This window comes from Sturnus vulgaris, chromosome 8, assembly GCF_052056855.1.
Source record: "Sturnus vulgaris isolate bStuVul1 chromosome 8, bStuVul1.hap1, whole genome shotgun sequence".
Classification (NCBI taxonomy): domain Eukaryota; kingdom Metazoa; phylum Chordata; class Aves; order Passeriformes; family Sturnidae; genus Sturnus; species Sturnus vulgaris.
In genome coordinates this window covers 31,687,949-31,704,971 of record NC_142250.1, presented here as the reverse complement: position 1 = coordinate 31,704,971, position 17,023 = coordinate 31,687,949, and the positions used below count along the sequence as shown (strand labels likewise).

At 39.5% G+C, this 17,023-nt stretch overlaps 1 protein-coding gene across 2 annotated transcripts in view; it reads left to right on the top strand.

The window, feature by feature from the left end:
• The window catches only part of SHTN1 (shootin 1), a 54,065-nt gene that overhangs the window by 12,134 nt on the left and 24,908 nt on the right, over nucleotides 1–17,023 (top strand). For both annotated transcript variants that reach the window (XM_088169378.1, XM_014872552.2), the window contains exons 3-8: nucleotides 1,129–1,189; nucleotides 5,261–5,355; nucleotides 7,443–7,611; nucleotides 10,177–10,274; nucleotides 11,218–11,299; nucleotides 12,665–12,759. In XM_088169378.1, the coding sequence (XP_088025504.1) occupies nucleotides 1,129–1,189; nucleotides 5,261–5,355; nucleotides 7,443–7,611; nucleotides 10,177–10,274; nucleotides 11,218–11,299; nucleotides 12,665–12,759 (600 nt within the window). The remainder of the gene's footprint in view (nucleotides 1–1,128; nucleotides 1,190–5,260; nucleotides 5,356–7,442; nucleotides 7,612–10,176; nucleotides 10,275–11,217; nucleotides 11,300–12,664; nucleotides 12,760–17,023) is intronic.

The window sequence follows — 17,023 nt, the reverse complement described above, 5'->3', positions numbered from 1 at the left end:
CTGTAGCTGATAGAAGAGTTCTCTTGAATTTGGCTGCCTTTGAATCAGACTCTCCCCCCTCCTTGTTCTTAACAGCAGGCTCCTTTCCCAGCTAACTCAAAGTGGCTCCTCATGTGGAAAAACTCAAAATCGAGCAAAATCATTTCAGAGTTGGGTTTTTTTTGCATTTTTTTTTTTAACCCAGTTTTGTTCCAGTGGCCAGCATCCTTGTAATTGGAGTTGCACTGTAAGGAGCTCAGTCACAGAGACCTCTTCCAGAAGTTAACTCATGGTCTTAGGTTGATTTATTGCTGTAAACATGCCCAGCCACATGTGAGGAAGGATGTGTGTGTAAGGCACCTTGTGTGCCAGTCATACTTCCCCCTGGGTCATGTGTTTTTCACACTGTGGTTAATCACTGACTGTGTCTCTTGTGAATTTTACTCATTTCTTTGAGTTCTTTCATTTGCTTACAGAATGAGTTGTCTTAGAAAACTCTATTTAACATCTGTTTTATTCTTTCTCTTTGAAGAAACGGTTCCATCATAAGATCAGTAATTCCAGGCCTATGTAATGTTAGCAATAACCACAAAATTCATAAAACTGTGGTGATGGGAACTCCTTAAACCGTGAAAATGAGTGCCTTTCTCTCTAAAAAGCTGAAACTTTGCTCATGATGTAGTGAAATTAAACAGCATGTCCCTGATGATTGACTTTAAGGTTTTCCTTGCATATGGTGGGTATAGAAATGTAGGCCTCAGAATTTTCTGAGTCTATTTGTGTTAAAGAAACTAGATTTAAAGCCAATTTTTGACATGCTAAGTATTGCTTCTACTGTTGGTATAACATGGAAAACTGTTAATATCAGTTTTGGATAATGTGTCTCTTTAAAATATTTTCAGAGTAGCTCTGAATCAGAACCTAAATCAAGTACAGTATGTCAGTTTGTCTACGAAATACTCTGAGTAATGAATTTTTTATGCATAATTTCCATTGATCTTAGATGGCTGAAAGGAAAAAGAAATGCTTTGATAGGCTTCTGTGCATTATTGTGCTGCAATTGATCTTGGTTGATTTTGCATGTTGTGACTGACTGCTAATTAAATAACTGGGATCAATGTTTCATTTCAATTTTCTCTTATCTTACAGTGTGACAAAATCAAGCAAGAACGAGATGAGGCTGTCAAAAAGCTGGAGGAGTTTCAGAAAAGTAAGCTGATAATGTCAGTGGGATTTTCTTGATGTAGACCATTATGAACATAGTTCTGCACACTCTACAGCAGTGTTAAGAATACTGAGATTCAGGTCCACTTGCTGTCTCTTCTTAAAAGCTGAATTTAAGGAGCTGATCCACTGAGAATTTGCCCACAGTCAGAATAAATGCTGTTACAGCATTTGTACTCTCTGGCACAGGTAGTCATTGTCAAGGTGCAAAGTAGTGAAAATACATTGGTACAAATGTGGCTCTATCTCACCTGGATTCTGCAAGTGACTTTTGGAATGATGCATGCTTGAAGTGAGTGGGATTTGATGCTGTTGCTGAGATTCTTAATAATAATAATAATGGCAAATTTTTTCATGAAGGAGTAATACTTCTTTAAGCATAGACACACCAGGAAAGGTTTTTAGGACAAACTGCTCTCCCATGGTAATTTTCAGAGCAAGTTCTTTCTCGTCTGGGCTGTGAGAATGTCAATATTCAGTTTTACACTTTTATGGTAATGGTTCTATTGAAACCGTATGGTGTCTGGGAAGCAACAAAGCACATCTAATGGGAGTGGAAGTATCCTAGTGGAATAGCTTCTTAGAAGAGACAATTACAATGGGATTGTGGTCTGTTATGTCTGGTTTGTGCCAGTACAGTGAACTGCACGGTGAAGCATCTGAAATGTGGGTGAAGTTAATGCAGGAGAAGGAAATCACATGGTCTGCACTTTTGTGTGACTGTGTTAATAGAGGAATTTGCTCACTTCTGTTTTATAATAGTTCGTGTGTACAATTATGGAAGATAATCTGAAATCAACAGGAATTGTCTGCTGCCTTGAATGATCTTAGGTAATGGTTCTGTGAAGCAAGAATGTTCTCTAAGAAGTATAATTCCCCTGGAAAAACGGCTGCCTGTTTTGTTTTTGTTATGATATGAGGAATACTGGAGTGTGGCAGAAAATGTCAAGTAGTTAAGACTTAAAATTTGAGGTAATATTTGATGTTGTAAGATTTTATAGGTTTCTTTTATCTTCCTTTCACATTTTTAAAGGACATACCTTTTAAACATAGTGATAAAATGCCAGGAATATTAGGATTTTAAAGCAATAATAGAGCCCATTATTTAAACGACAATATAAAAGGCAATTATATTGATGAAGAGCTACATTGGCTTTGTGTCTGTGAATAAACTTGGCCTGTACTCAGCTTCTATTTGTTCTCCTGGCATAAACACATATTGTGTGTGATTCCAGTTTAATGGGGCCCCGTTTGTATGCCAAGCAGCTGCATTTTAGGCCCTATTGCGTGATTTCATAGCTCTCTGAAAATTGGTTCTATTGAGCACAAGAGATAGAAGGTGGTGGTGGGGGGGAAAGCTTCAACACACAATCATTTCTTTTCAATTGGAGCCAGCAAGGTTGATGACAACATGACCATTGTGTTATAATGATAAGACCACTAAGGATCTGTACCTCTCATCAAGGCTTTCACACAACAGCAGATACAATTTAATTCACTGCTCTGTCAGCAGTGCTGATACCATTATGCCGTCTGTCTCCACAGTTATAATCACTGTCCTCTGAGAAATGCAGTTGAAATGATCTTGAGCAGTCAAAGAAACTCTCAATTAAGGCTGCCACTTCCAATGTGTCAGATTGTGTCTTATGCACTTGGTACAATTTTCACTTCCAATCCTGTTTATTTACAATGTCTACCAGTAATTATGCTTAACATGTCATTTAGTGAGGGTGCCCCTGCCAAGGAGATTGTTGGGTGCTGCAGTACCATTGAGGGGGAGTTTCTCGCAGTCAATGCCATCAGCGGCTTTTAGTCCCTGATGGGATGCAGTAGTAATGTTGATAATGCAAGTATCGTGCTCATCAAGTCATAATTAGATGCCACTCAAATGTGCCACTTGTAATAACAGTGTTGATTCATGTTTTCTCGGTGACTGCAACTACTAATTAGTTAAGTGGTTTTTGGTTGGCCTGCATTTGCTGCGGATTATTATTACCCCTGAAAAAAACTGTCAAGGTTAGAGATGTTTCAGGCCACTTAGTGCTTCTTTATGAATATTAATATTAACATAATAAGAACTTTGGACAGACTTAGGAAATAATATATTTTTTGTATTTAATTTGGAAAGACTTTTTTCCCCTGAGTTAATCATAATTGCAGGTTAATTAAGTTTAAATGAACCAAGAGTAATCCCTGGTTCTGCCATGAGAGCCCAATCCTTGTTTCCTAACTTTAGCCTTGCTTGAGGCCCTTGGATTCCTGTCTGTAAAGTGGGAGCAGCTCTGTATCTCCACTGCTCCCTCATTCAGCCCAAAGCATCTCACTGCTCAAAGCTCCCAGGGATCAGTAGAATAAAAACAGAAGAGAAAGGGAGATGTACTACCTGAGACTTTTCCTCTCTCAAATTAGATGTAGCAGCTGGTATGACACATTTGTCTCCATAGTCAGGAGAAATGGAAATAAAAAAACAATCAAAGAAAGAGGTCTGTTTGCTCTGCTGGTAGAATACTTCATGTGAATATAGTTTCTAGACCAAGATTTACCAGTCCACTGCCCTGCCTTTTCTTTTTTGTAGAGCTTGTGTCTTTTGTGCAGCTGCTCAGCAAACCAATGTGTTTCTAGTTTCCTCTGGTACCAATAATACTTTAATAATATAAACTTCAGTTGCTATTAAGTATAAAGCTGCATAAATAACATTTGTTAATGGCCTTCTTTTTCCTATCATGAAGTCTTGTTTGTAGTCATTAAGATGACCTCTATATATCAAAGAGGGCTTAAATATCTGTCTTCAGTCTTAGGTCAAAACTCTTGGAAGAGGGCAAGGGGGATTTTCTACCCAGTGGAGTAAAATCCCTAGGATTTAAAGCTTATCTTGATGAAAAGGAAAGGAAATACTAGAAAAAAGTCCTCTGTATTTACACTCTACTTTCCAGCCTTGTTCCTGCTCCAAAGTGTTGTTCAGCTGCAAGTGCATTTCTGTGCATTGAAATCCTGACACTGGGCTGAGAAAGAATTTGTGCCATGCAATGACTTACAGAATTAGGGTCCAGGCTGCTGTTTAGGATTGGATGATGGTGCCAGGAGCCAAGGGGAATTGCATCAGTGAGCCTGAGTAATGGAAAACTATTCTTGGGTATTCTGCTTAGCTCCCCTGTGCAGCCTTAAACCTCTCCCTTAGACTTTGAACACTACTTAAGTACACAGGTACTGCTGGGGGCTGAGTGGAACTGCAAGCAATTGCAGAATGTATCTATCTGTACTTTAAAATTCTTTCTCATTCACATTGGTCTCCTATGTTACGAAACAAGATCTGCTACAGAACTTTTTGTTCACTCTTTTGCCTGTCTTTGACAGAGTGATGTGTACCCACAATTGTAATAGGGATTCTCTAAGTGCAGAGGACAGATGTGTCTCTTGCTCCTCCAGCTGTGACCTCAAATGTACAGTTGTGCATTCCAGCTGCAGTCAGACAGCCCAGTCTTGGCTCTAGCCTCAGGGAAGATTTTGAGAATGTGTTGGAATCTGTGTTGTGAACAGTGAAGGTAGGTGAGACTGGTGCTCATTTTAGGGCCTGCTCAATCACGGAGAGACTCCCAATAAGAAACAGAGCAGAAAGTGAAAAGAAACTTTGGAATACATCTGAGTTAATCTTGCTGTTTGAAAAGACAGAGGCTCCAGTCTTCTGAAAATGTCATGATGGCAATCTTAAGGGATTATCCTAAAGGTGTCATTCTGATTCTTCAAGTAGTGAAATAAAGATGCTGAATGAGAATGGTCTGAATGAATTCCTGTTGATCTTCTGCTTCATAAGTTTATGCTCAGTTCTACAATTTCCCCTCTGATGCTGCAAACGTGGTTTGAGAGAATTGCTTGAAGGAACAGCCCAAATATTCAATGCTCAGAACAGTTCCTGTCTATGGAGATGATCTAAGTATGTACTTCTTGCTTTTGAAATGCTTACAATGAAAGTTAGCAAAAAAAGATACTCTATTTCTGCTCTTGGGAAGAATGTGTCAGTCTCGGGAAAATACTGACTAATTTTGAACTCTTCCCTTAGTTTCTCACATGGTTATTGAGGAAGTGAACTGTATTCAGAACCATCTTGAAATTGAGAAGACATGCCGTGAAAGTGCTGAGGCTTTGGCTTCTAAGGTGAGGAGAATTATGGTGATGCTGTTTTTTCTGATCTGTTTATTTACCTGTTTATCTATTTATTTATTTAAAGCTTGAGATTGTATGCATGACCCTTATATTTTTCTGTATAATCTTGTGGAGCTGTGAAAGAGTTTGGAAGTGGCAAAAAACTAATAGCCAGATGGCGAGGTGCAAAATACCATTCCTGCCATTAAAGAAAAAAAATACCCATTTTAATGTTTCTATTTTCATAGACCAGCATCCTGATCTCTAGTTTTCATATGCATTTAGGTTAAATGGAAAATAAGTTTTAGAACTCCTCTGTGTGAAAACAATAATGAGCATTTCAGTGTCTAAATCAAATGGAAAAAGTCAACCACTGCATTACATTTCAGGTGATTGTTTATGAAAGCAAAGCAAGGGCAGGGGAAAGGTGACCTCCACTGCTCTGTTGATTGCGTCTAGTCTGATGAATTTAGCAAGTGTGTAATTTTCTATATTCCATCTCATCAGAAGTGCATTATTATTAAAGAATGTTTTTATCTCTCTTATATATTTTTGGTTGTGTAAAATGCATCTGAGCCACTTCATCAGAAAATGGATTACAGCAATTTTGAACCAAATTTCATTAGCAATGCTGACTGCCTTTTTTTTTTTCCTTTTTTTTTTTTTCCCTCCCTCCCCATTCCCTGCCCAAAGTACATCCTTAGATATGGTAAAAATCACACCAGCAAGAAATCACTTTAATTTAGATGCATTAGCAATGTACTTTCTGGAGGTATTTACTTAATTGTTTGCATAATGACACTATATTAGAATTCATAAGATAGACAATCAGCATATAAGTAAGAAAATGAACACATTTATGCAACTTGTCTTCTTCTCTGCACTTTCCCTGTAATGCACGTACAAGGGCAGTTCAAAGACTCTCCTTGCTCCGTGGGGCTGTTTGTCTGTGAGCTGGCTGCACCATGCAGGGTTCTCACACCACTCTCCTCTCTTGCTCACTTTCATTCTTTGGGATCGAGAAAAGCAATTCTTGAATAAATCTCCCATAGTTGGAGGGCTGAGAATAAGGGGAAACAAAGATTGCTTAGGTAAATTTCAAGATCAGATTAACTGTACAGTGTATGTTTTCTTTGAAGATACATATTGGACATCTGAAGTCCGTGTTGACTTTGGCATCTGGTGTGTCATTAGTAAAAAAATTGAGTCTCATTCTTAAACCTGAGCACAGGGAATACTTGGCAGTCACCCTGGGATTTACCTGAACACCCCTGGAGCTGTGCTGCACTCACAGCTGCTGCTGTGGGGTGTCTGGATGCAGGACAGTGAAAGAAATGATGAGAATTAAACATTTGCAGTGACTCCTGTTCAGTTTTTCTTGATCAAGACAGAGATGCCTTGTAGAGTCTCTTCTGTACCGTCCACCAGCCAGTCATGTGTTTAAGCATCCAGCTCAAAGTGGTATCTGACTTGTGGTCTGAGCCATGAAGAATTGGTTCATGAGATGGCTCTCATCTTACATATACTGACTCTACAATAATAAATCAAAAGAATTTTGAGATAATTCTGTTGTGACTAGGAATGTAGTAATGACAGTATTTGTAGTTTATAAGGAAAATAGGGCACAGGAGAAAGTAAGAATTTTTATTTAACCAGTTGATCCAACTTGGAAAACCAGATGAGTTTTCAAGGACACAAACTCTTCTTCAGGTCATTCAGTTGGGGGACGCCTGGTACATGTTTAAAGGTGAGGAGCTGAAGCAGCTGTCACAAAGCTGTGTAGCATTAAGTCAGCTTGATAGTTGATTTGATTGATTTAAACCTACACAGTATTTATTAAACAGAAGTACTAGAGAGGAAGAAAGGGCATGGATAAAGCATGATACTGAATTCAAGCCTCTCAGAGGAAAAGTGGACAAGCATCCCATCTTCAGACCATTCTAATCTTGAATGGAACTTAATCTAACGTTACTTTTGTCTTCTTTGTTTGATAGATGTTTTAATGACAAAGGACAGAAAACAGTTGACTTTTTTTTCTTGCCCAGCAGCTTAAAGACAGACTAACTAGCTTCTTACTGTTTGTACTTCTCACCTTTCAGCTGAACAAAGAAAATAAAACCTTAAAAAGAATTAGTATGCTTTGTATGGCCAAACTGGGCCCAGAAATTATCACTGAAGAGATTAACATTGATGAGGATGAATCATCCACGGATACAGAAGCTACCTCAGAATCATGCAATTCTGTGCACTGTCAGCAGCAAATAAAAGGTGAGCAGTGTTGCTGATCGTACAGCACCATGCAAGGCAGAAATTGTCTGAAGAACAGCAGTGTTGGTTTGGAGCAGAGACTGGTCTTGTTCCAAGTCATGTTTCTCGGAATGGTCAGAATCAAATGGTTCCCAGGAATTACTAAGAACATGGTGGGCTGGTAGTGTGTAACATAAATGGTGGGGGATACACAGCCTGCAGAGAAAGGTAAATGCAATGGAAAAATGAGATCCACACAGCTAAGGGAGTTCAATGCTACTGAATCAGTAGAAGATACATTTCCTAAAACCCTTAACAAAATAAAAGGTAAGCAGGAGGACAAAGTCACCTTCAACAGCAATGTCATTATTGTAGAGCTTATCAGACAGAACTCTCCATTTCTGTTTCCATTATGTAGCTTTGCGTGCACAAACTTCATTCATGAAGTTCCAGAGCTGTTACCAAACAAACAGCCTAAAGAGTGACTGTTGTACTGGGTAAAACAGCAAAACTGGAGAACATGGAAATACCTATCATGGAAGATCTGTGCTTTTTTTTCCCCAGAAATTTCTGGTTCTTTTTTTGAAAGGCAGTTAATATTTCCATTGTCCAAAGTCAGCCTTATTTCTCATCCCTGTCATAAAGTCATTGTGATTTTCTATGTTGTTGTGTCATAGTACCTAAAAAAGGGGAACTCCCACATTCTGGATTTTGTGACAAGAGAGATGAAGTGTTTAATTCTTTAAACAAAGGCTTTCACTTTTGAGCAGAAAATGATGTTTAAGTGCAACTTTTTTGAACTTTCAGTATGACCTTGGTAATTGTTGTCTTTTTCAGTGCAGCAGCTGCAATGAAGTGGTACAAAGTATCACTGAGGAAAAATGATGAGTGTTGTAAAAATGCTTGTGAAATAATCCCACCAAAGAAATAAGGTGTCATAGTACCCTTCTACAATCAGTTTTCCATCCTCTAGATTTAGGAAAAGGAGCGAATGGTGTGATGCAAGCCATGCAACCCATATCAATGGGAAATAAGATTTTGGAATAACTCCTGCCTTTACTGGAGAAAGGTGTCAAGAATACATTTACACTGGCTGCAGATCAGATGGGAGCATTAGGAGAGTAGCAGGGTCCAATTAGAGCAGTATTGAAGAAAGGTTTTGTTGTGTATGCTTTCTGCCTTGATAAACAATTCATTAAAGCCTGAAAAGTGGTATTTAGGGGATCTTCTAAGTCCTTTAGCCTTCTCACCATTCGGGAAAGTTTTGGATGTTTCTTGGAATGATTTCTTCTCTCCCACCACTTTTCTGTAAGGATACACAAATAAGGATGTAAAACCTGAGGCTCTCTGTGGTATTTGAATATGCTTTCTTTCTTTTCATAGTGAGGTTGATATATGTATTGTAAAACCAGAATTAATCCAAGTCCCATAAATTTCTGTGAGATTTTTTTTCCCAATTAATTTCTCTAGAGAGCACAAATCCATAAAATGGACAATGTATATCAAGTGCAATGGATAATCTGTACAATGTGTATCAAGAATCTTCTGGGAAAACAGGTCTTTTTATTTACTTTAGAAAGTGTATACTTTTAATTAGAGGACAATAAATCTGAGGCTCCAGATCTGGAAGGGGGGGTGCTGGTGTAGAATGGACATTTTCAATTCGTGAGACCAAACAGAATGACATCCAGCATGTCATCATCATCTGCAATTGATTAGCCACAATTTTCTCAACTCGAGGCTGGTATTCAATGAACAGCAGTGCTGTGAAATACTGGAAGCAGGTGGGGAATGAGAGCACTTACTGAAAGCTAATATATATCAATAAATTTTGATTTTTGTGGTGATTTTTATGTTAACCTAAACCTTGATATATTATGTATGCAAACTGATCTCCTGTTAAGAAGTGATTATAATCAAATGTTTTATTCCATTGTGAATTTAATTTATTTCATATTTTAATAATTAAGGAACAAAAATTCTGAGGGGAAAATTACAAGCATTAGCTCTTCCATCAGTAAAGGTTATATTCTGACTCTGTTCACATAATGTTACAAAGACTATAAATTGGCAGCTGTTCAGGACAATTTCTTCTGTGAAAACCTCCCAAGTATTAACTGCCTGTTGTTTTGTTTATTTCCCTTGTGACAAGAACTCACGATCCAAAAAGAATTGGAGTGCATTAATTTGTTTTAAAGGATGCTTCTTAAAAATTGCTTTCTGCTGCTTCTATACCAGAGTCTCTGTGATGTGACAGTCTCAAGAGCAAGACTGAGGACCCTCTGTGGTGGCAGGATTGGCCCTGTTATAGCAGGAAATGAATCATTCAAAATGCAAATAAAGACAGCAGGACTGAACAAGCAGCTTACCTCAATAGAGTAAATCTGAAACTGTGGCCCAGTTATAGATCTGTTACTTGACACTTATGCAAAGTTCATAAATTATTGAGGATGTTCCTTGATTACAACTGATGCTTGATACGTAGTTCAGGTGTTTCATACTCAACCGTACTTGCGTTGCTGTGACATTTCCTTTGTTGTTGTTTTTCGAATAAAATATATTCTTCATTTCCTTCCTTAAACTTAGAGCTGCGAGATCAAATCGTATCTGCTCATGAGGAAAAGAAGACCTTGGCCATTGAACTGGAAAACCTGAGGTGCAAACTTGCAGAAGTAATTGAAGAAGTATGTATTGTACCATGGAAAGTGAGACCATGTTAGCGTGGAGTCCGTACTTTCTGTAGCTTATTTTGCTAAAAATGCTCAGTTGTGAAGTTAATTGAATACTGTCTAATCTCCATTCCTGCCAGTGAAGGATCACTTAGGGCATGTCCCTGGAAGGGACTCTCTGTGTCACAGTCCAGTCTGCCACTGTAGCTGGCACATGACTTCTCCTTACCCGTTTGATCTGTTCTAATGCCCTTATTACATATTGTCACCCCTCCTTCCTGACATCCCCTCACCCATCACAGCCTGCGGAGGTTTTTTGGATTTCCTTAAACCCACAGATGTGTAAGAAATACTTTTGTAGGAGACGTAGTTTAATCTCTATTGTTACTTCATTGAGTGTATCCTTAAGTTTAGCCATTGGCAGTGCTATGTCATGATAATTAGACCAGCAAATCGGCTTTTCAAGCCAGCAGAGTTTCATTCCTGCTTGAAAACTGGATAACCCATGTACTGATGCAAATCAGGACATAGTGGCTCTTCCTGTCTCTGCAACTCTTGCATTCAGAAAGACACAGCTGATCGCACTTGGACAATAAAGAGAGCCCAGGAAAAAAAAAAACCAACAAAACAGGAGTCTGACTATATTAAAATGCAAACTGTCAAGTAACTTTGCAACCAGGTGCTATGGCATCTGATCCTGAAAGGTTCCAAAGATCATATATTTGCAGCTATGTGCCATGTGAATGTGCCATGGGAGGTTGAGTTCATAACCCTTTTGTGACATCTGTTATAACATCTGTAAGTAAAAAAATGCTTTCCATCCCACTGGAAACCCCAGCATCAAGCCAAACCTAGGAAACGGAGCTACTGACAGCAAAATACTGCTTGCATTATGTATGTGCTGTGTGCCTTAGGCCATTGACTAAATGCTCTTGATGTGTTCTTTATACTTTTCTAGGTAAATAAGTTGAAAGAAGAAAAGGCTGTTTTGACAACCGAAGTTAATAAGCAACAAAAACTGTTGGAGAAATGTAACAGAGGTGTGTAGTCTCAGCAGTTTCTCTAAGAGTTTGCTACATCCTTTGCAGCTTTTCTGCTGCAGTACAAAAAGCAGGTTACAGAACAGTGACTGTGGTCCAGATCTGACATTCAACCTTATTGCTCCAGGCACTTCCATCAACTCATGCACTGTTCCAGACTCTGAACTCCAGGAAAATGTGACAATGTAAATAACAGGTGTTACATGAGAATAGAGAAACCTTTTCCTGTGTGGCACAAGTGCCAAACTAGGGCAGGGGCACAGTCCTTCACAGAGATGGAGTTTGAACCTTAATCTCTTGCTTTTCTAAATCATTACACCAGTCTTCCTTTTAGTTGGGATGCAGCTTCTAATTTTGAATGTCACAGGTCTTGGGAGCAACTTGTTTTATGTTCAGAGGATGATGAAAAAAAGGCAGGAATGCCTAGAATGTGAGAAATAATGGGTCTGGCTGAGATATAGTAGGGCATATTCTGTTGGCTTTCTCCAGGTGTCCATCTCTTACTCTCTTACCCCTTCCATGTGTATGCATTTCTTAAACCTATGAAAGGCAGAACTTAAAGGCTCTTAAAATAACAAACTTCAGAACAGTTGAAGCTTTTCAAGGTGGATAGTATGGCAGATGAAAATTTCCTGAAATTTTTTCTTTTTTCTAAGCCTTATCAAAAGAACAACCCCTAGTTTCACATTTGCCTGTTTTCCTGGAATGGTTAAATTAAAGCAAGATGTTTTTGTATGCATGGAATGATATTATGCTGTCAAGGTATTCAATACCTCCTGCATCCTGTGCTTATATGGCACTATGTTGGAGCTGTGTACTCAGTGCATTTCAGTCAGAGTCGATGAATTTATCTTAAATCTTTCTAAGTATGTGGGTTGTTTGTTGGGTATTTTTGTGTGTGTGTGTGGTTGGTTTGTGTTTATTTGCTTTTTTAAGTTAGCATCACTGAGAGTCAGGTGTGCTGGGATGTGTATCCCACTGTCTAAATTACCACTTACCTCATCTCCAAACCAAGTAAACAGATAAAGATTCCTCAAGAATAACATAATCTTTGATAGATTCAGCAAAGCTCTTTTGAGGCAAAGAGAGGCAAAATATGGTGTGTGGTACTTGATACCTGTTACTGGAGATTTTGAGTCTGAAGAGGAGGAGTGTTACACTATTCAGAAGATTATTAATTGTGCATATATGTGGTGAGGTTTAGGACAAATACTGCAAAAAAGGCTGTGTATGGAAATATAAAACTAGGTCATGCTGTCAGTCAGGGTACTAGGGAATAGCAGCTTAACTGGGTAAATCAAACAGTATTTCTTCTTTTGATCTGTTCCACTTTTCCTTCTGATCTTGTTTTATTCTTATAAACAGTGTCTGTCCTGGCAGTAGAGGAATATGAAGAGCTTCATGAAAACTTTGAGCTGGAGAAGAACTTGCGGAAGAAAGCAGAGTCATTTGCACAAGAGGTGAGTAGTCAAGGAAAAAATTAGGACACTGCAAGTGGGCAAAACCTTACCAGCTTAGATGTCAATTCCCAGCTCTTTTCCAGCCCTAGATACTAATTAGGTAACATCTATATTTCATCCATAAAAACGAGTTTACTGTTTCAACAAGCATATATAAGGTACTTCGGAATTATTCATGCAGTCTTAACCTATGTCCCCTTTCAAGACAAGGCTTTAAATTTATCATGGATTTGGTTTGCTACAACATCCCAGCGTGGAGTATGTAGTGGTTGGAACTGGGAGGGATTAGCTTTTTTTCTAGTGATATAATTTGAAGGACTGTTTTGTTACCTGAAAAATACGTGGACTCCTAAAAAAGGTGTTGCAAAACTACAGTATCAATTGAGGGACACGTTTCGAAAGATTATATTGAAAGTACTTTTTGTAACTGACTAATGACCTGACAGGCAACTTATGTACAATGGCAAAAAAATGCTCATTATTTGCAAACAAGTATTTCTTGGGTTTTGTCATTATTTGGTTGTTGCCTCTTTCAGAATATGGGCCCTCCTTGGTATAGGCTGTCAGAGCAGCTGTTCACTTGAAGGTTTTCATTCCATAAAATTCTCTTACCCAAATTGGAATCACTACAAACACGCAATCACTACAAAATCACAACAGGGAACTTCAGGCCTGCATTATTCTTCCCTTTCTGTGCCTGCTTGTCTTCCTGTGGTATTGTGCTTTTCAGGAAGATTTTTAGAACAGTTTTTAAAATACATGGCCGTGTGACAACAAAGGCGTTGCTGATTCATGTTTAGGGAAGCAATATTTAAAATTACTTTAAAAACCTGTTACCATTGGCCTGTTTTCACACTGATGGTGTCCCTTGAGTGACCTGAGACATTAGGCAGGCTCTGGCCCACAAGGGCATCCAGAGCAGCACAGCTTTCTGCTCGAGTGAGGCTGTGTGAGCTTCCTCTCACAGGCATCGTGTCACAAGGTCACAGCTGTGTTTGGAGAGCTAAGTTTTCTAGGATGTGCTTACAGTAGTTCTGTTTGGATTATGCTAAGGATATTTAGGGATTTTCTGCCTGCTTTCATTAGCCACCTGTTTTCCCTGTCTCTATAAAATATTTCTTTTAAACCTCAAGACTTCTGGTGGATTTTCGTTTGGATTTTGCAAAAGCCACAGTAGTTATTTGTGATAAGCTCTGCAGTGTTAGGAAAAGGAAGAGCTTTGAGTAAAGGGCAACACTGCATGTTCAATGCTTTGTTCTTGATTTGTTTGGAGCACTTGCAGAAAGGAAAAAGGCTCCAAGTAATGTGGCTGTCACTGCAGCTGAAAAATGGCACATCTTTTGTATTCGTGTTTGTGATGTCTCAAACAGCCAAATGTGTGTTTCAGCTCAGTAAAATAGAGAACTACTGCCTGTGGAGGTGCCTGTTTGGTGGTGGGCACCTTGTCTGTCCAAATTTGCCTTCATGGTGTAGAATTCAGACTCGCCCCTTTTCCTCTCTCCATGGCATGGCTTCATCTTCTGTCTTTGCACTACAGCTGCCCTGGGAGGGACCAGGGAAATGGCTGGTGGGGGCTGCTTTTCAAAGGGATGCCCTTGCCCTCCTGCCCTTGTGACAGGTGAGGAGGGCTGTGCACACACAGGAGCACTTGGAGTGCAGGTGTGAGACACGACAGGCAGGTGAGCGTGTGTGCAGAGGCGAGCACAGATGGGGGAGAGGAGAGACATGGAGCAAGAGAGGGAGGGAGCAGGCACATATAGGAGTGAGGGAACACTTGAAAATCAGAGCTTTTGATTAAAATAAAAAAAAAAAAAATACCGCTTTAATTATAGTCATGCTGCTGGCACCACCATAATATATATTTAATTAATCAAAAGTGATCCAACTTCAAACATTAGAATTCATGCTCTTTAGAGGTTCTAAAGAAACTGAGTAAATATTGTCAGCTGTGGTGTGGAGAGGGGGAAGGAAAAGGAGAGAGGTTTTGAAGTGAGTCACAATCCATTGTGAAAGGTACAGGAATCTGCATAAAAGAACTAAATAAATAGAGTGTGTAAGGGGCGGAGGCATGGAAAAATCTGTGCCTACCTGAATAAAAAAAGGTTGTTAACACCGGAATCTTGGCAAGCTTAACCAGAATTCTAGTGTCAGGTTTTAAGAGACACTTGAAGATCTCTCAGCTGTTTGTGGAGCAGTTTATAAGAAAACAAAGGAAGGCAGAGAGTATCTTGAAGGCCATTGCAATAATGTAGAGATAGCCCTGAAAAGCACTCTCCCACAAAGATGAGCAAAATACAATACATGCAGCCAAAGCAAGCCAAAAGCAGAAGAACACGGTGTGAGAAGCAAATTGAAACTCTTAGCGATGTAAAAATGTTGTGAGTTTAACAAAATAATCTTACATAAGTGGTTCATTAAACATACATCCTGCCTTGCAACAATATTTTGTAAAGTAATGTTGGGGTTTAAGCCCAGCTTGGCAACTCAGCCCCACACAGCTGCTTGCTCACCTTCCCTCAATAGAATGGGGAAGAATTTGGAAGTTAAAAATGAGCTAAATCATGGCTTGTGATGAAGACAGTTTCCTAAGTAAAGCTAAAACTGCACCCAAAAGCAAAGCAAAACAAGAAATTCATGTGCAGCTTCCCTTGAGCAAACGGATGCTCAGCCTTCTCCAGGAAAGCCAGGCTCCATTAGGTGCAGCAGCTGCTTGGGAAGACAAACACCATCACTCTGAATGTCCCCCTCTTCCTTCTTCTTCCCCAGCTTTACATGCAGAGCACGGTGCTGCGTGGTCTGGACTGTCCCTGTGGTCAGCTGGGGTCAGCTGTCCTGGCCTTGTCCCCTCCCAGCTCCTTGTGCACCCCCAGCTCACTCACTGTGGGCTGGGGTGAGGAGCAGAAAAGTCCTTGACTCCATGCTCAGCAATAACGACAATATCTTTCTATTATCAATGCTGTTTTCAGCACAAATCCTAAACACATCCCCATACCAGCAACCGTGAAAAAAAATTAACTCTTCCAGCCAAAACCAGCACAAGTGAACAGCTTATTGTTAGTGTATGCTGGTGGAGAGATAATCCCTGCACCTGAAGTGCTCTGGAAACCTCATGGAGAAGAAGCAGTGTGCTCTCAAAGCCGACATTGAGCTGATTCTTTTCCTGCCCTCTGTATCTTGGACAAATAGAAATGAAGTGTCACACTGCTGAGCAGTTTGTGAGGGTTCCTTACACTTCTGAGGCTCACGCAGGCTTTTGCTCAAAGTGCACAACTGGAAAAAGAAAAGAAAGGTTTCCCAAGTGTTTATGGTAACCTGTAAAACAGTTTGTAGTTAAGAAGTTGAAACGCTGCATTCAAAGGAACTATGATCCAGATGAATTAAAACAATTCAGTGAATCTCTGTTGTGCATCATTCATCTTTTCAGTGACTTTCTCTCCTCAGTGCTTACACCATCCTGCAGCTGTTTGTGCTTTTAAGTAACTATTGCACAACAAAATGAGTGTTTTTAATTTGTTTTTCCTCAAAATACCTGCATCCCATACCTGGGCCAGTGCACAGCTGTCTGACTTTACTTACTCTGGGACTGAATCATCCCATATTGAAAGACAAAGGTGGCTGTCAGCTTGGGGAAAATGATTGTCACTCCTAGCAGGTTACTCATGAGGCTGCATGCAATGGTTATATTGATGGCATGAGCTCCCAAAGACCTCAGATGCTTTTGTGATCTTTTGGGTTAATTTGTGAGAACTTTTGCATTAACATATTACATCTGTGAGTGGATACTGCAGAAGCAGCACTGGAGAAGCAGCTCTGTGCTTGCAAGTGCCACACTCTGTGCTTTACTGAGGATAGTTCAAGTGCAGCTGGGATCTGAAGATAATTAATTTGCAGTCCAGCTGACTGAACTGGATTTAATAATTAAAGAGACATAAGTAGTTAGTACTTGAATTCTCCTGAGCTTGGATGTTACCACTTTTGAAGCATGATGTAATGCTAATGTGTTTCATCAAGCTTTTTCCCAGGAAGAGGCTTGGGGAATGGTAACAGATGTCTGCTCTAGGAAACTCTTTGGTCTCTTTCTCTTTCCCTCCCCATCTCTTTTTGCTCAGGCAATTAGTCTATGGGGGGAAGAAAGTGAAGATGTTTCCTCCTGTCTCATGAGGTGTATGATCTACTTCTGAATCTATTAGCTGGTGTCTAAATGCTGTATGGCTGTGAGCATTAGAGAATGTATCAATATGCTTCTACCATGACAAAAAGAAAA